Raw genomic sequence first — 26,885 nt, 5'->3', positions numbered from 1 at the left:
ACTCTGTTTACTTGTAGTTAAGACGTATTACTTCTACACAACAGCCTTGAGCTGTGCCAGGATAACTGTCATTTAAACATAAATTTAATGATCTTCTGTGTTATGAGCCAACAGATTCTCCAGTGTCTGAATTATGCAGCTGAGATATTGAGAAGTCTCCTCAATTCTGCTTCAAACAGCTGAACTGTATAAATATAGAAGGTGTTTCCAGTGCAGCTGCTTAAAGCACACACACATCCAAACAGCACACTCAAAAAAATGAATGAGGTGGATTGTTCAGTGTATATTAATTATTTATTTTCATTTTACTTAAAATATATGTTTTTGTTAAGTTAACATATGTTTTTCTAATCAAGTCTACGTAATTGTGTCTATTATTCAACGTACATAATACTAATGTGTTACTTGATCGCATAACATTTAAGTTAAGTCAATGAGGATCGATATACCTTGTATATCCACAAGGTGGCAGTAATGCAAAAACAGTTGTAATGAAACCGCGCAGAACAAGAAGGTTTCACGGCTTGTGCCTGCTCATGCGCAAGACTTCAAATTTAACTGAAAAAGGCTGTTTTGGCGCCAAGCTGCTGTTTCTTTGAGAGGTAAGACCACTTTTTTCTTTGACTATGTTGTGTAGTATCTATATGTCCAGCATGGTTATATTTTGCGTTTGTCTTACAAGACATGTTATATCGTTTGCGTGTGCTTGTTTTACATTAGTTTTACTGGGTCCTGCACATGCTTATTTTGTGGACTGTGTAAGAAACATTTTTATTGTTTTTTGTTTTATTAAGGGATTAGCTACAGGGGTTCATGGGGTTATTCTTTCAAGGGGTTATTTTTCCATTTGCTTTCTTGGGATTCCTTTTCTGTAATCCGAGAGTCGGAAATATCGAATAGGATAGCAAGGATAGCATAAAGTGACATTTAAAATCCAAAAAGTCAAGGGCGAAAGCCACTGTGACACCATTGTTCTGCTCTATCAGTAATCTGTATTATGTAAAAATGGTCTGTAAATACAGCATGTTTCCTAGCGGAGTTATACATATCAATGTAGTTATAAATTACAGTTTGTGAAAGTACACACTTAATTTTTTTAATAAAATTATTCAAGACATATGAGTGGACAGACAATGGAGGACGACAGACCTGGTGATAATTGCTTCTATAGAAAGTTAGCACATGGCAGTGTCAATCTCTTGCTTTTCTTCTGAGTAGTATTTTATTTAGTTGTAATTCAAACAATAATTTGCTTCTTGAAATTAAGTAATGAATTTCTTATTTTACTTTATAAATCTCAGATCCTGCCTTTACCTGCTCCCTCCTATACTGATGTGGTGTATGTGGTACTGCTGAGCTTGTATGTGGTATGTGAACTGTTATACTTTTAAAAACAAAACTGTTTTATAAGTTAAGTTTTCTTTTGTGACCCATCCCATGCCCCTGTTATTTCGTCTCCACATCTGAACCATGGTAAAGGTTGCAGTTCAAGGGCCTGAGGCATGAAATTCTTTTCAGATCAGCTGTGATCAATATTTTTTGGAACTTGATAAATAACAATAAAAGCTGTAATGGCTCCATTAGCATTTTGTGTAAATGTTTGTGTTAAAATTATAGCTTTAATGAGGTCTTTCTACATTAGTTTTAGTTTGTATATGTGTACATATAGTATGTATATTTACAGTACAGTATGTTGTGTTTGTTGACATATTTTCAGGTGGAAGCAGAATATGTGAGGATTACTACTGCTGCACATGTTCCAAGGCTTTTTACACAACTTGACCAATACACTGACCAGCTCATAAAAGTCTTCAAGAAAAAAGGAGGCGTTGCAGGGAAGAAAATTAGACAAACTTTGGCCCCAGCCACACAGGTGCGTTATTCTGTTGGTAGCAAAATATTATGGCTAATAAGATCATTTTCAAATTTAAACAGCTAGTGTATGGTAGCTGCACAGTGCACTTACATTTATATTAAGCAAGACAAAGTTTGGTACTCAAAACGTTGGAAAATTTATATTACCTAAACATATGTAAAATCTGATCCCTTGATTTAGGTTAAACCAGAAGTGAATGTTTTTATGTTATGTTTTGAATGCAAAAAAGATGATGTATTAGTTTGTCTTTACCTCCATTATGGACATATATAATGTGGTGGAAACCCTGCCCAACAGGTTAACTATTCATGTCCATGTGATGATTAGTTGGTCTTGTGTACATGTCTATCTGTGCAGTGGCTATGTCATTCATTTTGCGTATAATGTGAGTTTCTGTCATCCTAAAGTATTTCTGTTTTCTCTTCCTGTATCTCTGCCACTCTCTACAGAAGGAAACCATTGAAAAGGGGAGGGAGTGTGTCCTCAGGGCACTACCTTTTTACCTGAATGAAGACCCAAGCATCCTCTTCAAAGAATAATTGGTTGGTAATTTTAGTTTTGGTTTAATACAGATAAAAAAACTAATTTTGAATAACTAATGTTGTTGCATGTTGTAATGTTGTTGTTGTTGTAATTTGCATGGAACCTGTTTAAATGTTTTGGGAAATCTTCTTGTATACCCAAACTATTTATATTTATTGTTGAATCTGTAGTCTGAAATAGTGGCGCACTGGGGTGCATGTTCCTAATATTGTGTTTACGTCATTAAAGGGTAGCTTTGGCCCTTTTTCTTTCTTTTTTTTAAAACTGGATGCCATTTTTCTATGTTTTTGTGTCTAAGCTACAGCTGTTCAGAGGGAGCTGGAACAAATTACCCTTGCTATCTTTACCATCGAAAGAGCTGATGCCAGCACTCCTCCAGCCGATGTGGGTATAACCATCTAGTGTGTCCTGCATGACCTGGAAGACCTGGCCTCTGCATGTGCACTCTTAATGGGTGGGATATATGCACTGAATCTCAGTTAAACCTCAAGACTGAAAGCTAAGAGACAATCAAAAGTATTGAGATTTAAAGGATTTAATTGAGAGATGATACTGCACCAGAAATGTTGAAGGGTGGTGTGTATATTAGCGTTCAAGGCATATTGTTATGAGGTGGAAATATGTTCATATTCAGTTTGTGTTACATTGTGTGCATTGTAAAGGTAATTGCAATACATACTAAAAATAAGGGTAAGTTAGGAGGTTGATCTGATATCCCCGTGTTGGTGTTGTTCCCAGATCATCATACTAAATGTTGTTCCAGGATCAACATTGCAAGTGACCAATCAGAATGTTGTGACGTCATACTTTTGCGACTTCGGGAAAAACCAGCGTAAAACAAAAAACTGTACTTAAGCTGCGTGAAACCGCCTCTGTCTGCCGATCAACTGACCCTAACCCTAACCCTAAACCTTTAATAAACAGTAAGCAGAATTGATATTGTCCTTGCAACATTGGAATTTCATAAATGCACAAATGGCTTGGAATAGAATAACGTCACAACAATGTGATTGGTCACTTGCAATGTTGAACCTGGAACAACATTTTCATGATGGTCTGGGAACAACACCAACACGAGGATATCAGATCATCCAAGTTGGGAATGCAGGATGAATGTATATTTTGTGGACTTTTAAAGACGAACAATTGTTTCCATGTTAAAATGTTTACATCTGAAGTTTTTTGCCCAAACACTAGTAAAATAAATGTTGACAGTGGCAAGTGTTAAATGGTTACTGCTGTGCTGTTGCAAAAAAACTGAACGCTGACAAGCTGTTTTATTGTTAGACCATAATCTTGGCATGTTTTGTTAAAGTTTTATTTGGGATGGTGATGTAATTTTCTTTGATTGCTAATATCAGTGGACTATTTATTATTATTATTGTTGTTGTTGTTGTTGTTACATAATTTTTTTTTTTTTTTAAATTGTGGCTGTTGAGGTGGACACTTCACTTTGCATTGTTAAAGGAAAGCACTTCATTGGCATTGTGTTACTGGACTGACCCTAAGCAATCATTGCAAATAGCAACTTTGCTATCCATTTTAGACACTAAAAGAAAAAAAACACTCACAGACCTTACTAGCATCACATGTGCATAACTCAAGTGTCATCTTATCAATGTGTTATGTGATCTTCAATGCGTTTTTTTTTTTTTTTCTTCTATTTCTGGTAGATACAGACATTTAATTTAAAGTCTTGATGTTGCATCTGTCTACATACTGTTAATTACTAACCCTAATGAGCTGTTGTGTTTTATTTTGGACTGGGTTTACACAAATGCTCACTGAATGTGTTGGCAATAAAATAAATTTTAAAAAATAAGTTGGATGTACTTAATTCATTTGTGTGGAACCTGTTGACAAAATAGATTTATGTAAAACTAATTAATAAAGCACAAGGTGGCTGAAAATATAATATTTGAATTAATCTAACTTAAATTTAACATTTTACTGCCACAAATAAGAAATGTGTTGAAGTAACTAATCTAAACTATCTAACCTGAAAATATATCATCTATGTTCATACAACATAACTTGATTTAGTTAGTCTTAAATATGTCTTGTTAATCTTAAGTAGTTTTTTTAAATTAGATGAACTAAAGATTTTTGCTTTAAACTAACATAATTCAATTTCGTGGAACCTGTTGACAAAATAATTTTAATTAAAGTCAACGTTTCATTTTTTTGAGTGCAGCTGTCTTCTTTTTAGTTTGTATTTTGTGTTTAATCGCTTCATATTTTTATACTATGATAGTTTCATCCTCCGCTCTGGTGTTGGTGGAGTCTTATCCATGTTTGTGATTGGTCAGATGCTCCCAGCACCAGCTCTGTCACGTGAATGTGCAGTGAAAACCCCGGATTACCTGAGTGAGTTGATAACCATCTGATGGCGACTGCTTACACAGACTGATGATGTCAGGCTGAATCCAGACAGATCCCGACGTACTGTACACGGTGCAGGGAGGAGGAACAACAGAAAGTCACTGTTTCATTGGATGAAATAAGAAGGTCACTGTTGTGATATTTTGATACCATGGGAGCATTTACAGGATATTGTTTTATAGTGATATTATACAGGAAAACTGTTACTCAATAAGGCCCATTTACTAGTTGTTTTTCTCTTTCTCTGTGACCCAAGAATTAATGTGTAAGAATCACAGGATGGTACCTCAAGGTCGAAAACACCACAGAGATCACTTCCTTACTCCCATCCTCCCTTCTTTATCTCCTAGAAAAGAGCTTGTTAAAGGCCAGGTGGTTTGTTTCAGAATTCACTAATGAAAGAACTCTGTATTCTATGTCTAGGAGTGTATTTTGCTGGGATGATCATAAATTGTAACTGAAGAGATAAACTACACAAAGGATACTTCTTTGCTCAGGAGGCAGGAAGACGTTTCCTTATTTGGTCTGTACCGGTTTAAACTGAGAACCTGCTGACACACGAACCTTTTTCCTCTATATAAGCTGTTGTATACTTAATAAACCTTAGAGTTGATTTTGGAAGAGCAACCTGAAGCAGTTTCTGTGTCATTTTGTTCTCCCAAGCTACTCCCGGCGCTGTAACTAACCTGCTGAACGGCATACTTGAGTGTTACTTTGAATAATTAGGAATCTTATAAGGAAAGGACAAAACTCTGCTTATCGGTGATCACACCTCGGAGGAAACCCGATCCACGGATGAACCCGGGACGGAGATTTCTTTCAGTCACCATGAGGAATGAGCACAACTCCCAAAGCTTGCAAATAAATCAGGAGAAACATGAAACACACTGAGGAACAAACACAGAAACTATGATGATCTGATGACAGGACAATTATTAGTCCTTTATTTATCCAGGTAAAAAAATCTCATTTCCAAAGAGAGACCTGGTATCATGGCAACAAAAGTCAAAATACACTTACCACATGTGAGTGTATTCAAATTAAGAGCAACACTAAAAACAATCACACTGAGTTATTCTCTCGTTGCTTTAAGACAGACTTCCTTTCCAGTCGCCTTCTTCACTCACTATGTGTTAACAGACCTCTCTGCATTGAATCATATCTGTTATTAACCTCTGTCTCTCTTCCACAGCATGTCTTTATCCTGTCTTCCTTCTCTCACCCCAACCAATCACAGCAGATGGCCCCGCCCCTCCCTGAGCCTGGTTCTGTCAGAGGTTTCTTCCTGTTAAAAGGGAGTTTTTCCTTCCCACTGTTGCCAAAGTGCGACAGTGGGAAGGTCATATGATTGCTGGGTTTTTCTCTGTATCTATTAATGTACGATCTACTGTACAATATAAAGCACCTTGAGGTGACTGTTGTTGTGATTTGGTGCTGTATAAATAAATTGAATTGAACTTAAACTCCCCCGAGGTAACAAATTCTGATCATTTCAGTTCCTTCTGCAGATTATTCCAGGAAGCAGGGGCAGCGTATTGAAAAGCCTTTTTCCTCAGTTCTGTCCTAATTTTTGGGACAATCAATTGTATGATATTGTGAGAACGAAGGCTGTATTGGTTGCGTTTTTTACACATATAAACACATAAATAAGAGGGAACCAGCCCAAGCAGAGATTATAGATAAAGATCAACCGATGGGAAAGTCTGTGAATATGAAAAAAAGAAAGACATTTAGCAGAAGCATACAAAGGACAACGATGTACACGATTTCCATAGCCAGTAATAAAACATAAAGTGTTTTCTCACTTGGAGGGAGAAACAGGATTGATTTCCAAAAAAAACCCCCAAAAACTATTTATACTCAGAGGAGGCTGAACATCATCAGTACAGGAGCAGATAATAAACACATCATGAAGACATCTTGGGCTTGTATAAAGCATATCAGCAAACATGCATTCATAGTCTCCATCCAAACCCTGACATCCTCCATCGTGCCGGGTCATCTCCATGGAGATGGCTGATTTCTTTGCCGTCTTCCTTCTGCATCAGATGGACAGCAGCACACCAGCAGAGATGCAATATGGACAAAAGACCACTAGATGGCAGGATAGTTTCAGTACAGACAAAAAGTGAGGAGGAGGAGGAAGGGAGGAAGAAAAGGGGGACGAGGGGAGGAAGAAGGGGTGACAGCAGGCTCTGCAGGAGAGATGATGAAGGTGGGTCTGTCAGCGATCAGTTTAGTTAGGTCACGTCTTTAAACAGGAAGTGATGTCAGTGTCCTCACCTCTGACCCTCAGAAAGCTCTTAAGAGATTCTTCATCTACGCCGACAGAACACGAGTAGACGCCTTCATCAGACCTCTGCACATTAGTGATGATGAGCTCTGACTTGTGTTCAGCTCCAACATGACTCCCATTAATGAAGAAATAAGCTTCAACCTTTGAACCCCTGTGGTTTCTGCAGCGCAGCGTGACATTACTTCCTGCCCTCACAGGAAGTGCAGGGATCTCCAGGATCACACTTCTATCTGACCAACAGAGACACAAAAGGGTGATACAGAGACAAAGATCCACCAGCAGAGCAGAGTCGCACAAAGACAGCTCACTTCCTGTACCTGAAATGCTGATGGAGACTTCATCGCTCTGCTGTCCAGACGAGTTTTCACAGAAGTAAAGAGGATCAGAGGAGAAGAATGAATCCAGAATACAGAAAGAGTAATATCCCACACCATATCCATGCAAGCTTAGACTGTCAGCACAGTCATAACTGTAGTCATCTGTTGTTATCATCACCTTCCACCCATCAGCTGTCTCTCCTTCATCATCAACACAACTCAGAGACACAGAAGAAGCGTAATTTTTGAAGATCTGCTGGAGGTTTGGACTGACCTGCAGAGAGACTGAGCACAGACACACAGTAAATGTATTTGTGATCTTTTGGAGTCTCTGATTGTTTTCACTTCATCAACTCACCTGCAGAAACAGCCAGTGCAGACAGCAGCAGCACACACACACCTGCAACAGGACACAGGTCAGTAAAGGTCAGAGGTCACTGAAGGTCAGGTGGATCAGCTGCTTCTGCTTCACGCTCATTTAAAGAAACCAAAAACTCCCAGCATTCATTCATCAACTGTCCTTCAACTGGACCTGGACTCACTCTGGTTCCTCAGTCAGTGGATGGATGGATGATGGATGGATGGATGGATGGATGGATGGATGGGTGGATGCATGGATGGATGGATGGATGGATGGATGGATGGATGGATGGATGGATGGGTGGATGGATGGATGGATGGATGGATGGTGGATGGGTGGATGATGGATAGAGGGTGGATGGAGGGTGGATGGATGGATGGATGGATGGATGGGTGCATGCATGGATGGATAGAGGATAGATGGATGGGTGGATGGATGGATGATGGATGGAGGGTGGATGGATGGATGATGCATGGATGGATGGATGGATGATGGATGGATGGATGGATGGATGGATGATGCATGCATGGATGGATGGATGGATGGATGGATGGATGCATGGATGGATGGATGGATGGATGCATGGATGGATGGATGCATGGATGGATGGATGGATGGATGGATGGAGGAGCTGTGTTTGACTCACCGAGGAGCAGAGAGACAGCTGGAGTCTTCATGTCGTCCGGATGCCGACTGAATGTCAGTCGGAGCAGTGAGACGCGTTCAGCTTCACCACTTCCTTGTTTACACGGAAGCGAAATGCAGACGCGAGTTTGACATAAATAAGACGCCCACCTCCTTCACTCGTTTTATGGACTCTGACATTTTGACTGTTTCAGTACATAATTAGACTCTATGGAGCTCAACAGTAAGACTCCACACAGATCTAGATTGTGAGCCATGACGTTGTAACCTTCCACAGCACACTGACTGCCACACGGTGGCATGTGCGCTTGAAGAAACCACACGTCTGTAAGATCCGTCTGATTTTAACAGAAAAAACATTTTATGACATGACACTGTGGAAAAGAGTCTCCTCATGGTCCCCAACAACATTGTCTCTTATTGGTGGAGCTCACCGTTACCAGAGAAACCAGTTCAGTTTAGAGGAGGTCAGAAGGGTCTTCACTCTGTCTCTGTGGATCAGGGGAAGCAGATGATTGGCTGCTGACCGAGGGACTGTGCTGGACATGCAGGACATGTATGAGGACAGTTTAGACACTGATTGTTCTCTCCGACTTCATTCTGGTTTAGAAAAGAGTTGTGTGAGTCTTGGACAGCAGTTTAGAAAGCTGTGTGCTCACTATATTCAGGTGATATTTTCCTGCTGTATTCTAAATAAAAATGTTTTTATGCTGATAGATGAGTTTTCATAGCTTAAAGCCATTTCAACATCGTTCATGAGGTCCCAGACTTTCTCTTGATTTTCGTGTTACACTAATACAATTCTCATCAGGAGACTGTCTTGCTGACAGCCTCTTACACGGTTTTAAACAGAAAGAAACCTTGGCCAGTTTAACTAATTGGTGTGTATTATCTGGCTTCATGGACAGATAGAGCTGGGTGTCATCTGCATAGCAGTGTAAATGTATGCTATGTCTTCTAATGATGCTGCCTAAGGGAAGCATGTATAATGTAAACAGAATTGGTCCTAGCACTGAACCCTGTGGAACTCCATAATTAACCTCAGTGTGTGAAGAGGACTCTCCATTTACATGCACAAACTGGAGTCTATTAGATAGATATGATGCAATCCACTGCAACACAGTACCTGTAAATGGCCTGCATTTGTATAGCGCTTTTCTAGTCCCAAAGCGCTTCACACTACATTCAGTCATCCACCCATTCACACACTGGCGATGGCAAGCTACATTGTAGCCACAGCTGCCCTGGGGCGCACTGACAGAGGCGAGGCTGCCGGACACTGGCGCCACCGGGCCCTCTGACCACCACAAGTAGGCAACGGGTGAAGTGTCTTGCCCAAGGACACAACAACTGAGACTGTTCAAGCCGGAGCTCGAACCGGCAACCTTCCGATTACAAGGCGAACTCCCAACTCTTGAGCCACGATCGCCCTAGCCAGCTCCCCCGCTGACCCCAGTAGGCACCCCCATACTCCGCAACCCGCCAGGGCGAGGGGGCCCAGGCCCATCCGGACCAGGGCTCAGAACAGCAGCGCCCCCCAGCCCCGCAGAGCCCAGGACAGCCCACTTGACCCCACCACAGAGAAAACTGCACCCACCCCGTCATCCACTTATCTTGCAGACTACACAAGACAATAGACGCTCAGGCTGAGATCTTCCTCCACCTCTCCTGTATCTCTCCCTCCTGCAGAGTGAGTTCTTGAAGAGAGGAGAGCTCCTGCAAGGTGTAACAACCTCCCCCACCAGTCGAAGAGCCCCCAGGTGGCTCGATGCACTGGCGGCACCCTGCGCCAGGGCTGGGCCCCCATACACCCACCCGCCCACAACCCCAGCAACATACCAACCAGGACCCAAGCCCCCGAGGCCCGGCCAGGGCCCCAGCCCAGAGACGGAGCACCCCCAGAACCTCACGCCCGTCCCGGACCCACCCAGGGGCAGCCAGGCTACCAGGTCAGTAACCCACGTCCGTCAGTACAGACCCTCCCCTAGCCCCGCTGCACGCAGCCGCGAGGAAACAGTCACCTGAGAGCCAACAGAGCCCCTAACCGGACATGACCGATACCCCGGGTTGAGCCCCCCAAGGAAGATGCTCCTGGGGAACCCCCTGACGCCCTAAGCCTGTCCCTACCCCCACACTAATCACAACAGTGAAGGCGGGACAAAACTATGACCACCCACCCCCACTAGGTGATGGAGGTAATCAAAGGAGCCCAGAGCAATTGATCTGATGTGGTGGGTGGCAGAGGCTGTATCAAGACTAATGTAATCTAATAGATAATTTCTATATTGGTTAGAATTAAGATTATTTTTATTTTTCCAGTTCATGAGGACTGTTTTCTTGGCTATGCATAGGGCAGTGAAAACCATATGGGCTATATTCTTTTCTGAAGTGACATTATCTAAGCTGCCCAACAAACACACTAAGGGGGAAGTTGGAATGTTACATTTCAGACACTTCGATAAGTCTTCACATATCTCGCGCCAAAACTTCTGCACTGGTGGATGAAGGAAACGGTTTCCAAGGCCTAATCCGTGGATCGACTTCCTCGGAGGCGTGGACGTCTATCAGCAGAGAATGTACCTTCACCTATCAGCAGAGAATGTCCCTTAGTCTGTAACACAGTCAAATATATTCTCAAGTAATATTCAAGCATGCCATTCAGCGTGTTAGTACGAGCTCGGGAGCAGCTTGGGAGAACAAGAAAACAGAGACTGCTTCAGATTGTCTTCCCAAATTGACTCAACTTTATTCACAAGTACAACAGTTTATATAGAGGGTAAAATTCATGAGACAGCAGATTATCAGTTTAAACCAGTACAGACCAAGATAAGGCAGCGTCTTCCTGCCCATGGGTGAAGAAGCATCCTTTGTGTAGTTTATCAGTTCAGCTACAATTGTGATTATCTCAGCGACATATTTTCAAGGCACAAAACAAAGAGTTCTTACATTAGTGAAATCTGAAACAAACCATTTGGCCTTCAACAGGCATCTAAAAGATTAAGAAACTAATGTAGCTGAGGGAGTGATCTCTGTGGTATTTCAACCTTGTACCAGCCTGTGATTCTCACACATCAATTCTTGGGTCAAAGAGAAAAATAACTAAAACAAAGGGGCCTTATTGAATGACAGAGTTTTCCTGTATAATGTCACTATAAAACAATATCCAGTAAATGCTAACCGTAGTGCTAAAATACCTAACAGTGGACAGTACCAAAGAGCGTGGATATAATTGTCCGGTGAATTGGTTTGGCAGTGTGAGCAGTTGTTGGTAGACGTAAAGCCCATCTTGAACATCCGATGACCTGTATAGTGCACTCTATGTAATATTTTGTATTGAATTAATTGAAGACTGGGATTTCTAATTAGATGAAAGGTTTTTAAGCAAATCTGAGACCAGAAGTTTTGGTCTAAGTTAACTGATAAATCCGCTTCCCATTTTGCAATAGGAAGTGATATTGATTCATCTGTTTTAGAAAGCATTCTGTATATTTTGGATAGTAATTTGGGGGTTTTAAGAGTAAGAAATTGAACCACACTTGGTGGTGTTTGTAGTTCAACTTGACCCGGTTTAAATTTCTTTTTTACTTTTTACTTTTTTACTGTTGATATTCTAAAAATCTTTTCTTGTTGATCCCATATTGTGTAACTAGTCCGTCAAATGAAATAAATTCTGTTCCTTCTAGTATATGTTCTAAATATTTGATTCCTTTACCACTCCAATCTGGAAAGTTTATCATATTATTGTTTTGTAATATGTCAGGGTGTTCCAGATAGGTGTACGTTTGCATGGGATTAATGAAGACTCCGTCAATTTTAGAAACTCCCACCATGCTGTCAGAGAAGAGCTGATGCTGATGCGTTTGAGGCCTTAGTTTTCACCGGAGCTACAGTATCCAGAGTCGTACGTAGTGAGGAGGTGAAATTATTAACAAGATGATCGACCTCTGTTGGGGTAGCGTTCAGATAGCTGCTCTGCTCTGTGTTGGTACAGGGCATTGGAGATGATAACAGTGGGTGGATTATATTCTTAAACTTAGTTACAGCGCTTTCAGAAAGACATCTACTGTGATAAAGTCTACTCTCCACTGCTGTGTAATCAATTATTGTAAATGTAAATGTTATCAGGAAATGATCAGACAGGAGAGGGTTTTCAGGAAACACTGTTAAATGTTCAGTTTCTATGCCATATGTTAAAACAAGATCAAGAGTGTGATTAAAGTGGTGGGTGGGTTCTTTTACATTTTGAGAGAAGCCAATTGAGTCTAATAACAGACTAAATGCCATGTTGAGGCTGTCATTTTTAGCATCTACATGGATGTTAAAATCACCCACAATAATTATTTTATCTGAGCTCAGGACTAAACCAGATAAAAAGTCTGAGCAATCAGACAGAAACTCTGTGTAAGGCCCAGGTGGACGATAGATGATAACAAGTAAGACTGGTTTCTGAGTTTCACAGCTGGGGTGGACGAGGCTAAGCATCAGACTTTCAAATGAATTAAAAGTCTTTCTGGGTCTTTGGTTGATTAATAGGCTGGTGTGAAAAATTGCTGCCACACCTCCCCCTCGGCCTGTGCTTCGAGATTTCTGGTAGTTAGAATGATTCGGGGGTGTTGATTCATTTAAACTAACATAATCATCCTGCTGCAACCAGGTTTCTGTAAGGCAGAGTAAATCGATTTGTTGATCAATTATTAAGTCATGTACTGACAGGGACTTGGAGGAGAGAGACCTAATAGAATAGAATTCAACTTTATTGTCATTGCACATGCACAGGTACAGGGCAACGAAATGCAGTTTGCATCCATCCAGAAGTGCTTTAGTGATATAGATATATTACAATATATATTAGCAATAATATAGATATGTGAGTATATTACAGAAATGGGTCTATTATGGTATGTTATAATGTACACGGTATGAAGTATGTTGTGAATATTCTATAACTATAAGTATGTACAGGCTGTAGTGAGTACAAGCTATGTACAGGATATGAACAGGATATAAATATGAAAAACTATACATAATACGAAATAAATAACTTTACAGAATCTGGGATATACAGCTATACAGAAATGGGAACTATGCAAGTTGTAAACAGTTGTAGGATTAAAAATTATCGAATGTACAGAATGATTATTTACACAGAGCTATACAGTAGTGCAGTTAAGATAAGTGAGGGTGTAGATAGTTTCTACAGAGGCTATATAAAGTGCTAGTGGTTGTGAGTGGTGGTTCAGTCCATGTTATTATTGTGTTTGAGGGTACAGTTGTCCATTGTGGGTGTGTGTATGTTCAGTCCATGAGTTTAACGTGGGTCAGATGTCAGGAGGCAGAGTTCAGGAGTCTGACAGCTGTGGGGAAGAAGCTGTTCCGGTACCTGGTGGTCTTAGTCCGGAGGCTCCTGTGGCGCCTCCCAGAGGGCAGGAGGGTGAAGAGTCCATGTGATGGGTGACTGGGGTCTTTGATGATTTTCCCAGCCCTTTTCAGACACCGCTTCCTGTAGATGTCTTTTATGGCAGGAAGTGGTGCTCCGGCGATGCGCTGGGCAGTTTTCACGACCCTCTGCAACGCCTTCCGGTCCGAGGCAGAGCAGTTCCCGTACCAGACTGTTATACAGTTGGTCAGGATGCTCTCGATGGTGCAGCGATAGAAGTTCACCAGGATGTCTGAGGACAGGTGGTTCTTCCTCAGAGTCCTCAAGAAGAAGAGGCGCTGGTGAGCCTTCTTGACCAGCTTGGAGCAGTTGGTCGTCCAGGTGAGATCCTCGGAGATGTGGACTCCCAGGAACTTGAAGCTGCTCACACGCTCCACAGCCGTCCCCTTAATGTGGATGGGTGGATGTGGGTCAGCATTCCTCCTGTAGTCCACGATGAGCTCCTTGGTCTTCTCGGTGTTAAGCAGCAGGTTGTTTCTGTCGCACCACTCAGCCAGACGATCCACCTCCTCCTTGTAGGCGGCCTCATCGTTGTCACTGATGAGGCCAATCACCGTGGTGTCATCTGCAAACTTAATGATGGTGTTGGAACCATCAGCAGGTCTGCAGTCGTGGGTGAAGAGGGAGTAGAGGAAAGGGCTCATCACACAGCCTTGTGGTACACCGGTGTTCATTGTGATGGTAGATGAGCAGCGGTTATCCAGCCGGACATGTTTGGGGCGGTTGGTCAGGAAGTCCAGTAACCATTTGCAGATGAGGGAACTGATACCCAGGTCTGTCAGTTTCCTGATGAGTTGTGAGGGGTGGATTGTATTGAATGCTGAACTGAAGTCTATAAACAGCATTCTGGCGTAGGTGTTGTTGTTGTCCAGGTGTGAGAGGACAGAGTGCAGTGCGATGGAGACTGCATCCTCTGTGCTCCTGTTCCGGCGGTATGCGAATTGGTGGGGGTCCAGGGTGGGGGGGAGACAGGATTTGAAGTGTGCTAGGACCAGTCGCTCTAAGCACTTAGTGATGATGGGGGTGAGTGCTACTGGGCGGTAATCATTGAGGCAAGATGGGTTGGAGTTTTTGGGTATCGGGACGATGGAGGTGGATTTGAAGCAGGCCGGTACCACAGCGTGGGCCAAGGACAGATTGAATATGTCTGTGAGCACTCCTGCAAGCTCCCCAGAACACGCTCTGAGAACACGCCCGGGGATGCCATCAGGGCCTGCAGCCTTGTGGACATTGATCCTGCTCAGCACCGCTCCTACATCGGTGGGGGAGAGAGTCATAGGTTGGTGGTCTGGCATCATGTCTGCTTTGGTTGTGGTTATGGGGTTCCCTCGCTCAAAACGAGCATAAAAGTTGTTGAGCTCGTTGAGGAAGGAGACATCAGAGGATGCGGGGGAGGGTTTGGTGGTCCTGTAGTCTGTGATGGTCTGGAGTCCTTGCCACATGCGTCGGGGGTTGGAGTTGGAGAAGTGTTCTTCTACCTTCTTTTTGTAATGGTGTTTGGCTTTTTTGATGCCCTTCTTTAGATTAGCCCTGGCTGTACTGTAGGCATGTGCATCTCCTGACCTAAAGGCAGTGTTGCGGGCCTTCAGGAGGAGACGAACATCCCGGTTCATCCAAGGCTTCTGGTTGGGGTACATGGTGATCCGTTTCTGGGTGGTGACACTGTCTGTGGTTTTGGAGATGTAATCCAGTACAGATGAGGCGTACTGGTCCAGGTCTGTGTGGGTGAACATATTCCAGTCTGTGTTTTTAAATCTGTCCTGGAGCACTGCGTCTGTCCCCTCTGGCCACACTTTAATTGTCCTCACAGCAGGTTTCACACGTTGGATGAGTGGTGAATACCGAGGTGTGACGAACAGGGAGAGATGGTCCGATTGTCCAATGTGGGGGAGGGGTGTGGCTTTGTAGGCTCCAGCCAGGTTGGAATACACATGGTCTAAAGTCTTGTCTCCTCTGGTGTGGCAGGAGACATGTTGGTGGAATCTGGGGAGGACTGTCTTTAAGTTGGTGTGGTTGAAGTCGCCAGCAACAATAAAAGCAGCCTCGGGGTGTTTATTCTGGTGTTTGTTAATGGCTGCAGAAAGTTCTTTCATGGCTAACCTAGCATTAGCATCGGGGGGTATATACACGGCAGTGAGTATGATCGAAGTGAATTCTCTGGGGAGATAATAAGGTCTGCATTTGACCATTAGAAACTCCGCATTAGGTGAGCAGTGACTCTCAGTAGTAGTGGAGTTCATGCACCAAGCATTGTTAATATAAATGCACAAACCTCCACCTCTGGTCTTGCCGGAGTCATCTGCTAGCCTGTCGGCTCGGTGTGTGTGGCGTCCTGCTAACTCGATAGCATTGTCCGGGCAGCTGTTGTTCAACCATGTTTCGGTGAAAAACATGACATTTGAGTCCATAATCCGTCTGTTGTTAGTGATGGAGAGCCGTATCTCATCCATTTTGTTTGCCAGAGAACGGACATTGGCGAGAAAAATACTGGGTAAAGGCAGCCGGTGTGGTGTTAGCTTTAGCTTAGCCCGTAGCCCTCCGCGCCTACCTCGCCTTTGTTTACGATCTCGGCGCCGTCTGCGTGCACTTCCGCCCAGCCGGGGAGAGTGGGCAGCCTCCGGTGTTCTGGAGATCTCTGGGATGAGTCGGAGATCGGCGATAAAACTGTTGGAGTTGTGAGTCCAGATGTCCAGAAGCTCTTGTCTGCTGTAGGTCAGCAACGCACAGCAATTCTGGACGAATAATCCGGTTAAAAGTAGATAAAAAACCGCTAAATAGCAGATTCTGGAGAGACACTGAGCCTCGCGTTGTTCACGCGCCGCCATCTTGGATCTAACTATTTAATAATCCACATTTCACTGTTTTACTCTTTAGATCAGATGTGGATACTGTATTGTTCTTTCTTTGTGATTTTTTATGTTTAAAAAATGATGGTCTTTAGTTTTAGTTTGTGTTTTGTCTGTTTGGGAGCTGACACAGTCGCTAAGCAGGGCTCTAACTAACTTTTTGCCACGGTTTGCACTGGTGTGCCTAATGTTTTCTTCTTAGGTGCACCAGTTCAAAAGTTAGGTGAACCCAAATTTTTCAACCACATTGCTTAACACCGCAGCTTTACACGTTCACTTTTTTTATTGCTGTCCATACAGACAATATTGATTTGTAAATGATTAACTAACAGTCTTGTCAACACAAAGTTCTTTATTTGGAGCACATTTCTACAAGAAAGATAAGTTACCGTAAGCAAAACCAAACAGTCAAATAAATCAGACTTTACTCAACTCATTCTTCTTGCTTCCTCCACTTCCGTACCATTGATTCAGTAATGTTGAATTCTTTGGCAGCTGCTCCATTCCCATGTTCTACTGAGTGACTGATAAATGTGCTTCGTAAGCATGTCTCTTAACTGGAGCCATTTTCGGGTCCTTATACACACACAATACGTTAATATTACGTTGAAGCACGGTATGTATTACTCCGTGAGGCTCCTGACTACAGCAGCCGTAATGCTCCAACAATCCATCAAGCGGTGCAGCTTCATAGCTTAGCAAAGTCATACTAAAACATTTTTGACAGATTTTAGAGCGCCGTGTAGCACATAAAACCGGTTCGAGGTCAGTAAGCACAACCAGAATTCATACATAAGACACACTTTTGAGGAAATGAAAGGATTTTAAGTGCATCTTATAGGCCTAAAAATACGGTACTGAAAAAGTTCTTGTGCTTAAAGTGCTTCACTGAACTCAATTTTACATTTAAAATATCTCAAGATATATAAAATAAAAAGAAAGTGTAAATTAAAAATGGCTCAAAGGCTTCGAACTGAACATCTCAATATCTGAACATCTTACCTTGGGCGTCTCAGAGGTCCCGCCCTCTCTGCTGTTGGCCACACAGAGACTTTCAGAGTTGCTGAGACCTTTTTTTGTCTACTCGAATAGCTGGTCGCACCTATGCGGTATGTTTTTCAGTCGCACCATTGAGAAATTGGTCACACTCTAGAGCCCTGCTCTAAGCGGATGGGTTTTTGGGGGGTAGCAGGAGGAGAGAAGCTGCAGAGAGGCGTGTAAGACTGCAACTCTGCTTCCTGGTCCCAACTCTGGATAGTCATATTTTGGGGGGTTTAATAAATTTGTCCATATTTCTAGAAATGAGAGCTGCTCCATCCAAAGTGGGATGGATGCCATCTCTCCTAACAAGACCAGGTTTCCTCCAGAAGGTTTGCCAATTATCTATGAAGCCCACATCGTTTCTGGGACACCACTCAGACAGCCAGCAATTTAAGGAGAACATGCGGCTAAACATGTTACTCCTGGTCTGATTGGGGAGGGGACCAGAGAAAACTACAGAGTCCGACATTGTTTTAGCAAAGTTGCACACCAATTCAATATTGATTTTAGTGACCTCCGATTGGCGTAACCGGGTGTCATTTCTGCCGACGTGAATTATGATCTTACTGAATTTACGTTTACCCTTAGCCAGCAGTTTTAAATTTCCTTCAATGTCGCCTGCTCTGGCCCCTGGAAGACAATTGACTATGGTTGCCGGTGTCTCTAGCTTCACATGTCTGAGAACAGAATCGCCAATTACCAGAGTTTGACCCCCGGCGGGTGTGTCGCCGAGTGGGGAAAAACGGTTAGACACATAAACGGGTTGGTGGTGTACCTGGGGCTTCTGTTTAGGACTATGCTTCCTCCTCACCGTCACCCAGCCACCCTGTTTCCGTGGCTGCTTGGGACCTACGCCTGAGTAGGAACGTGCAGGAGGGACAGGTGAAAAGGCCATGCTGCTAGCTAGTTGGCTACAATCTAAGCTAGCAAATCCCTAAAGACACAGTGAGTGAATACTGTGAATATAAATTAGCGAGTACACAGATACACAGAGCATGTGCTTTGGATAAAGAACATGAAGATTACATTATAAGTTGTTATGTAAAGTTTGTAATTAACTGGCTACACTGATAAGCTACACAAAACACCGCTATGCGTGTTACATTACTGCACTAAGATCCAACACCAAGTGAAAGCCCCACTTCTACAACCCTGAAGAACACATGAATCCATGAACACTCAGGATCATCCACTATTCAAACAAAAGCTCAGACATAACGCTCGGTGGTGACATCATCACTGATGACCTCCCACTCTTCATCCAGTTTGTCACCGCCTCCATTGTTCTGGGTCATCTCCATGGTGATGGCTGGCTTGTTTTCCAACTTCCTGCTGCAGCAGATGTACATCAGCAGACCAGCAGAGATACAGTATGGACAGAAGGCCAGTAGATAACACAAGAATTTGAACTGAGTATGACTGAGAGAAAGTGGAGGAGGAGGAGTGGAAGAGGCAGTCGGAGGAGGAGAAGGGAGAGCTGTACTGGGATCAGACTCTGCAGGAGAGAGAATTGTGGTTTAGTTAGTGATTAGTCTTTTATCAGGTCTGTAGTTCATGTCTTTAAATAGGAAGTGCTGTCAGTGTGCTGACCTCTGACCCTCAAAAAGCTCTGAGGAGATCTCCAATGTTGATCAACCAAACATGAGTAGAAACCTTCATCAGATTTCTGGACATTAGTGATGAGGAGCTCTGATTGATGTTCAGAAACAACACGACTTCCTTTAAAGTAGAATTCAGCTGAATATCTGTGATTATATTCACGACTCAGGAATTTATGTCTGCATCGAAGAGTGACATTACTTCCTGCCCTCACAGGAAGTGCAGGGATCTCCAGGATTGTACCAAACCCTGATCAACAGAGACACACACAGAGTGATGTAGAGACAAAGGTACACCAACAGATCAGAGTCATACAGACATATAGAGACAGGTGGGAGCAGCTTACAGCTTGTTACTGTTACATTGATGGAGACTTCATCGCTCTGCTGTCCAGATGAGTTTTCACAGAAGAAAATCCCATTAAAGGAATCAGACATGTCGAGAACACAGAAAGAATCAAACTTCCTCCAAAAGGCTGAAGCATCTGCTCTGCAGTCCACAGTGTATCCTCTTCCAGTCCTCTTCACCAGCCATCCATCAGCTGTCTCTCCTTCATCATCAACACAACTCAGAGACACAGAAGAAGCGTAATTTTTGAAGATCTGCTGGAGGTTTGGACTGACCTGCAGAGAGACTGAGCACAGACACACAGTAAATGTATTTGTGATCTTTTGGAGTCTCTGATTGTTTTCACTTCAACTCACCTGCAGAAACAGCCAGTGCAGACAGCAGCAGCACACACACACCTGCAACAGGACACAGGTCAGTAAAGGTCAGAGGTCACTGAAGGTCAGGTGGATCAGCTGCTTCACGCTCATTTAAAGAAACCAAAAACTCCCAGCATTCATTCATCAACTGTCCTTCAACTGGACCTGGACTCACTCTGGTTCCTCAGTCAGTGGATGGATGGATGATGGGTGGATGATGATGGATGGGTGGATGTAGGAGCTGTGTTTGACTCACCGAGGAGCAGAGAGACAGCTGGAGTCTTCATGTCGTCCGGATGCTGACTGAACATCAGTTTGAGCAGTGAGACACCTTCAGCTTCACCACTTCCTGTTAGCAGGGAAGTAAAATACCATATGTGGCACAAGTCCTTGCATTCTGCATTTAAGTAGAATTACAGATACTTTTGTTAGAAAATACTCCTTAAAGTACTTATGATTCTTCTTTACTCAAGTACAGGGTCAGAAATGTACTCAAGGTATAGAATAGAATAGAATAGAATAGAATAGAATAGAATAGAATAAACCTTTATTATCCCACAGATGAGAAATTTCGGTGTTCCAGAGCTCTTACAGCTCAGGAAAATAAAATATAAAAGGAAGACACAAGGTCCTATAAATATAGGCAGCCAAAGTTCATATATACAGGTACAGAATATGTATAGAAAAATTGAGAAAATCTACAGAGCTATCTATAAAAATGTACAGTAAACAAACAGGCTGGTGAGTAAGATGACCAAAAGAATTTTTTAAACTGCATTATAGAGTCTGACAGCTGCTGTAAGCACTCCTTCCTACACTGTGGGTGTAAAAGTCCACTGCTGAACGAGCTGCTCAGGACTCAGGACAAACAAGTTTGAGTCTGAAAAACTGAATATGAAACAAGCAAAGCTCAATACTAAACAATATATAACTTATATAAACGTATATATAACTTAATATTGCACATATGCAAAATCGAAATTCCAATTAAAAAACACATCAGTGGAATTCATTTCTTAAATAAAAATTGTATTTGCAGCCTTCTGAATTAAATTTTATCATTTTATCATTTATCAAATTTTCATCATATTCTCCCACCTGTCCAGAAAGCTCCTGTTTTCTGCCTTTCTTTCTGCCATTTTGGGATAGGTAGCATGGCAATATTTGCATGGTTGCTATGACTATGGTCAACAGAGGAGAGGGTGCTAATGGGTCCTGTCGTGACTGACGTGCCAAAACACCAACAGAACATTCTGGGAATTGTAGTATTAGCAGTACATGAACTGTATAATACCAGCAGACCAGCTCTAATAGTAATTTTGTATGGCTTCGCGGGCCAAATGTAATTAGGCTACGGGCCAAATTTGGCCCGCGGGCCAGAGTTTGACACCTATGCACTAGCAGATCCATAACTATGAGAGCAAAACTAATCAGTGTGCACATTTCACACAGTTTGCATAATTTTTCTTCCACTCTTTCTCTTTGTGCAGAGTGAGACTATTTCTGGGCACATACACATTAGTAAATGAAGTGAATGAGCGAGTGAGTGTAGGAGCTCGGTTTGACTCAGAGACCGATGGAAACATCAGTCTGAGCCGCCGACAGGACTGCATAGTGAAGTAGTTCTGTCCCCCACCCCGAACACGACAGGGCAATAGATGCTGCAGCTCCTCCTGGTGGATGGTAGAGGAGCTGTCTGTCCCCAAAATTAAAGGTTTCATTTACTTTTAGTCTTTCACTCAGTTGTCATTTTTTACTACATGATTTATTTTCCAGCAGAAAAACAGCAGATCTTAGTTTCCTCAGGTTCAGTCACATCTATCATCACACTGATAAGCACTAAACTGTCTCTGTGTGACTCTGTCTGTCTCTGTTGGTCTCTTACCCTTCCTGTGAAGGTGGGAGTGCTGTCCTCAGCTGCAACTGATTTCTTCTGATTTCTTCATTAATAGAAGTCTTCTTCTATCTGCTTTTTTAATCCAAATCAGAGCTTATCATCACTAATGTGGTGAATGTCTGTACTCGCGTTCTTCAAATTTTCTTTGAAGTTTCGAGGGCCAGAGGCGAGGACACTGACATCACTTCCTGTTTACATCCATGAATTAACCTGTTGACCTGATAATAAACTGATCATTGACTGAGCTATCTTCCTCATCTCTCCTGCAGAGCTGCCTCATACCTCCTCTTCCTCCCCTCCTATCATCCCCGTGTCTGTCTATTCTGCCATCTAGTGGCCTTCTATGTGTACTGAACACAGACTGTTCTGCTAGTGCCCATCTGCTGCAGCAAGAAGACAGAAAACAATGGGCAACTTTAAACCCTTTTAGAGGATGCTTATCAGAGGATTTTTAAAAATTACTCTAGTAAGAGTAACAATAATCATGTATTTTAGTATTATTTTCCTAAGTTTTCTTCTAATGTGCACCTGCAGCAACTCTGAAAATGGATTAGAGGAAAAGGATGGATGATGGATAGATGGATGGATGGAGGGATGTGTAACTGAGTTACAAATACATCTGGAAAAACATGCACTTACCTGTTCTTAATTATTATTTTAAGTGTAAATTTTATCTTTTTTTTAATTGTATTTTATTTTGAAAACCAAGAAACCGGATCTCACCCTAGTGTTTAGAAGCTGCTAAGGCTTCCGCTCCTCACAGCGCGCGTTTGCACTGTGAGGGTAAGTTCTGTAATGAAAGGCTCTGGCATTTTTATGGTTTCTGGTGTGAATGTTGGTACATAAGTTGTACATGTCGATGCATATAGGTTCATATTGATGTTAGAAAGTTTCTGTGTAACCGAAACAAAGGCTGGTTGCTGTTAAACAGTGTTTCTGCCGTATTTATGCTCTTTGGCAGTAAGCTTTTGTCAGCCCCCTAGTGGTTGCTGCGCATAGCAGGAAATGTGTTTGGATTTACTGTTTTTCTGTGCTTTTTGTGATGTTGTTTTACATTGTATGAGATACAATTGCTGGTACCATCAGAAGACACCTGTTGAGTGTGTTTTATGTCTTCTGCAGGTACGTGAGCTTGTTAACAGCCATTTTGTCTGTAAAGCACAAGCAAGTGAAGATGTAATGCGCTATTGTTAATTTGTCCACTAGAGGGCAATGATTAGCCGGTGATACTGTTTACTGAGACTTCTGTAACCTGTTATTTTGTTTTATACGGTTGTGAAATGGATTTTTATTAGTCATAAGATTTTTTTTTTTGTATACAAGTTCAGTGTGACAGACTGTAAAATGGGAGAAATTATTATTTTCCAATTTTTCTTTATTAAAAAGTTAATTGTAAGTCTGTCAAGACAGCGCGCGTTTGCACTGTGAGGGAGATACAATTGCTGGTACCATCAGAAGACACCTGTTGAGTGGGGTCAGCGGGGGAGCTGGCCCCAGGGAGGGGTCACTTGCCCCTCCCTTCCTTCCCTCCCCATCTCCAGCTGCCTCCCTCTTCCCGCTCCACCACAACCACCCACACATGCAGGGCCTTGGAGTAGGGGTATGTCACCAGGGTGCAGAGGAGGCTACCCCCCCCCCCCCCCCCCCCTCTGTCCCCTTCTGGCTGCCTCTGCCTCAATTTTATCCCACAACTTAGACATTCACATTACTCACACTCTCATTACACATACATATAGGATCTTGGGGGTGGGCACGATACACGGAGTCCAAAGTACCATCAGGGTGTACAACCCACCCCTGGCGTCGTTGCCCACCTCTCAATTTTAAATACACGTAGACATTGAGGGCTAGCAGGAGGGACCATGCGCTTACCTGCTGCTCTCTGGCAGGTAGCTCCATGCCCTCCTGGGTTTTAATTGCACCTTAGAACACACATGCATCAACACTACAATGAGCGAGTGGAGGGAGGTTTGGAGTCTTCTCTCACCCCCATTCTCTGCGACCTGCTGGAGCAGGGGGGCTAGGACTAGGAGGAGGAGTTGGCCGTCCGACTGCGGTCTGGAGTGTGGAGCCTTCCTGCTGCTGCGGAGTCGGGGCGGTCTGCCTCCCCCCACCGCAGGGAAAAGGGAAACACCACCTGGGTCTGGGTGCAGTTCCCCCCTCCAGGGGCGGGGGCACCTAGACCCGGTTTGTAGAGTACGCTTGGCGAGTGTGATCGTGTGTACAACGTCTCTTTATGTCTGTCTCCACGTTGGTTGAGTGTGGAGTAAGTGCATATAATAATAATAATAATAATACATTTTATTTAAATAGCGCCTTTCAAAGCACCCATATGAGAGCATGAGGGTGGGAATGGATGTTTGTGTCTGTGTGTGCCTGTATGTCTGTGTCTATATGTCAGGTTGGGTATCAGACGCCACCTCTCTGGGGACATCTCAGGCCCTCCAAGGTTTGGAGGCCTATCTCCCCCTACCACCACTTCCCCTGCCAGTGGCGGACTCCCTCAGACATCGGTGCGTTGGTGGTTCTTTGTGTCCGGGGATGGGCGTCCAGGTACACACCGGCTCACTCCTTGGCGGCCGCTTATCGGGGCCTGGAGCCTGGGGCTCGCTCGGGCCACTTCGGAGGTGGGGTGTCCCCGGCCTCTCGGCCTGGGGCTCGGTCACTCAGGCACAGCTGGCTGCCGGCGGAGCTCACGGGCGCGTCACTGCAACTCCCCCTGGCTTCTGCTCCGCGGCTGCTGAGTGAGCCCTCATCTGGGACTCTCCTCAGCTCTTTCCGGGACAGTGGCGCAGCTGCCCCTCTGTTGGTCTTCCTTGGTCTCTTGTGTTCTGGGGGCCTCTGGATGTCTGGAGTTTTGATCTCCTCCACACCTGCTTCACGCCCTGGAGGACGGGGCTGTGGCCCCCCCACACCCTCTAGCAGATTATTACATGAAGGAACCTTTTAAAAAACAAAAAACAAGCGCGTCCATGCTCACAGGTAGGGCTGCTCGATTATGGCAAAAATGATAATCACGATTATTTTCACTGAAATTGAGATCTCGATTATTTGACGATATTTATTTAACCCTTTAAGACCTCTTTGCTTAGGCTGCTGCCCCCGCGACCCGGCCCCGGACAAAGCGGATGAAGATGGATGGATGGATGGATGGACCTACTATAGAACCAAGTCCGCCAGAGCTTATATTATTTTTTTACATGTTGTAGTGCCATTTATGGGAGCATTTCAAGTTGCTATACAACTGTTATAGCCCATATTTTAATAATATGTATGCATTAAGTCCATAGTAACTACATTAATTGCAAAAAAGTGCAATAAACTACAAAAAACAAATTGAAAATCGTTTTTGTTTTTTTTACATATATTTCTACTTGGAGAAATTTAAGAGGTTTGTCCCTCAAAACTTTAAATACAAAAAAGTTGCAAAAAATAGTTTACAACAGGAAATTTATTTTGAGTGTCTTCATAGTTTTATTTTGGAGATACAGCAATTTTTATATACACTGCAGGAAAAACGAAAAAACAATCCTATGATGCAAATTTGCAAAGAAAACAGCAGGTGCATCAAAATAAACTATTTCCAGCAGTGCAATTCGAGTTCTAAGCATCCCAGCAACTATTCAGAAAAGTCAAACATGACCAGTATAGGCTTTTAAGGCCTACAAGTAAAAAACTACATTTCCGCGAAAATGACGTCACTTCCGGTTTTGGCCAGGAAATGGCGGACATGTGATAGTTCGCGCTGACGTCTGTTTCACGGTGGGAAGTGTTAAGAACAGCTGATCGGCGAAGCGTGTTTCTGGAATATTATGCTTTTGTTCCTGCAAGCGCTTTTTATGCAGTTTTTGCAAAGCTTTTTGTGGAAGGAAACCGTGACCGAGGACAAGCTGATGGCATCAGATGTAAGTACAACTCCTCCGGTTTCATATGGTAAATGGTAAATGGCCTGTATTTATATAGCGCTTTACTAGTCCCTAAGGACCCCAAAGCGCTTTACATATCCAGTCATCCACACATTCACACACTGGTGATGGCAGCTACATTGTAGCCACAGCCACCCTGGGGCGCACTGACAGAGGTGAGGCTGCCGGACACTGGCGCCACCGGGCCCTCTGACCACGGGTGAAGTGTCTTGCCCAAGGACACAACGACCGAGACTGTCCGAGCCGGGGCTCGAACCGGCAACCTTCCGATTACAAGGCGCCCCCTAACCCATATGCAAAACAAATTATTGTGCTAGCTTACGCGGTTCCGGTTCTACAGGGATTTAAAAATAGTTACACAAAACGGAGCGTGCTGCTCTGACCGGCTTTAAAGGGTTAACAATGACTTTAAAAAATAATATAACATAGTGTGCAACACCACTGAAGTTTTTTTTTACCTGTCTTTTCAACCAACGGCAGTCACTCTCCTCTCCAAATAACTCCTGCTTAGCTTTCCGAGCTTCCCTCGGGTCCTCTTAATCAGCGGTCTCCAACCTTTTTTGCGCCACGACCGGTTTATGCCCGACAATATTTTTACGGACCGGCCTTTAAGGTGTCGCGGATAAACGAGGGAGGGGCTAATAATCGGCTCACTCATTTTTAATGATCGTTGAAAGCCCAGATCGTAATCGTGATTAAAATTCGATTAATTGAGCAGCCCTACTCACAGGTGTACACACGGGTGATCACACCCACAAACTACACCCTTTTTGGCTCCTACCTCAAAGCACACTGTGTTCTGTTGATCTTATGTGCTGCACAATAATGTTTAATATTTAGTATTTACTGTCATATTCCCATATATCATTGTGATGTTGTTTATTCTATTACTCTTGTTCTCTTCTGCTTGCTTTCTTTTTTCTTTCTCAGCAGGTGATCCAGGTGATTGATATATGCATTTTTTTTTCTCTGCCCGTTCTGTTGGTTTTTGTCTTTTGCCCTTCTCCCCCGT

General features: G+C 43.2%; 2 protein-coding genes and 1 long non-coding RNA gene across 5 annotated transcripts; 1 reads left to right on the top strand and 2 right to left on the bottom strand.

Annotated features, from left to right (window-relative positions):
* The first annotated feature begins 257 nt into the window (after nt 1-257).
* On the top strand, nt 258-4,555 carry LOC146557322 (uncharacterized). 2 transcript variants are annotated; one of them, XR_014888996.1, is made up of 5 exons: nt 258-602; nt 1,302-1,367; nt 1,718-1,873; nt 2,326-2,418; nt 2,718-4,555. It is a non-coding gene; the product is annotated as an uncharacterized LOC146557322 (long non-coding RNA). The 2 variants fall into 2 exon arrangements; XR_014888997.1 differs by lacking the exon at nt 1,302-1,367.
* A 1,604-nt stretch (nt 4,556-6,159) lies between these two features.
* LOC146557321 (uncharacterized) lies at nt 6,160-8,453 on the bottom strand. Its single transcript, XM_085250135.1, has 5 exons — nt 8,422-8,453; nt 7,773-7,814; nt 7,415-7,699; nt 7,085-7,327; nt 6,160-6,996 (listed from the first exon to the last, which is right to left on the bottom strand). Exons 1-5 carry the CDS (start codon nt 8,450-8,452, stop codon nt 6,914-6,916), a joined length of 684 nt encoding a protein of 227 aa, XP_085106261.1. The 5' UTR covers nt 8,453; the 3' UTR covers nt 6,160-6,913.
* A 10,318-nt stretch (nt 8,454-18,771) lies between these two features.
* LOC146557320 (uncharacterized) lies at nt 18,772-21,212 on the bottom strand. 2 transcript variants are annotated; one of them, XM_085249313.1, is made up of 6 exons: nt 21,149-21,212; nt 20,307-20,399; nt 20,048-20,089; nt 19,690-19,977; nt 19,335-19,592; nt 18,772-19,239 (listed from the first exon to the last, which is right to left on the bottom strand). In XM_085249313.1, exons 1-6 carry the CDS (start codon nt 21,204-21,206, stop codon nt 18,953-18,955), a joined length of 1,026 nt encoding a protein of 341 aa, XP_085105439.1. In that variant the 5' UTR covers nt 21,207-21,212; the 3' UTR covers nt 18,772-18,952. The 2 variants fall into 2 exon arrangements, with proteins under 2 accessions (XP_085105439.1, XP_085105440.1); XM_085249314.1 differs by having other exon boundaries at nt 20,307-20,447; nt 21,149-21,177.
* Between the last annotated feature and the right edge of the window lie 5,673 nt (nt 21,213-26,885).

Source organism: Mchenga conophoros, linkage group LG16, assembly GCF_057382185.1.
Source record: "Mchenga conophoros isolate Kocher_MC1m ecotype Shallow Benthic linkage group LG16, M_conophoros_male_GT1.1, whole genome shotgun sequence".
NCBI lineage: Eukaryota > Metazoa > Chordata > Actinopteri > Cichliformes > Cichlidae > Mchenga > Mchenga conophoros.
The sequence above is the reverse complement of the archived record's forward strand: the minus strand, read 5'-3'. Positions and strand labels throughout refer to the sequence as shown.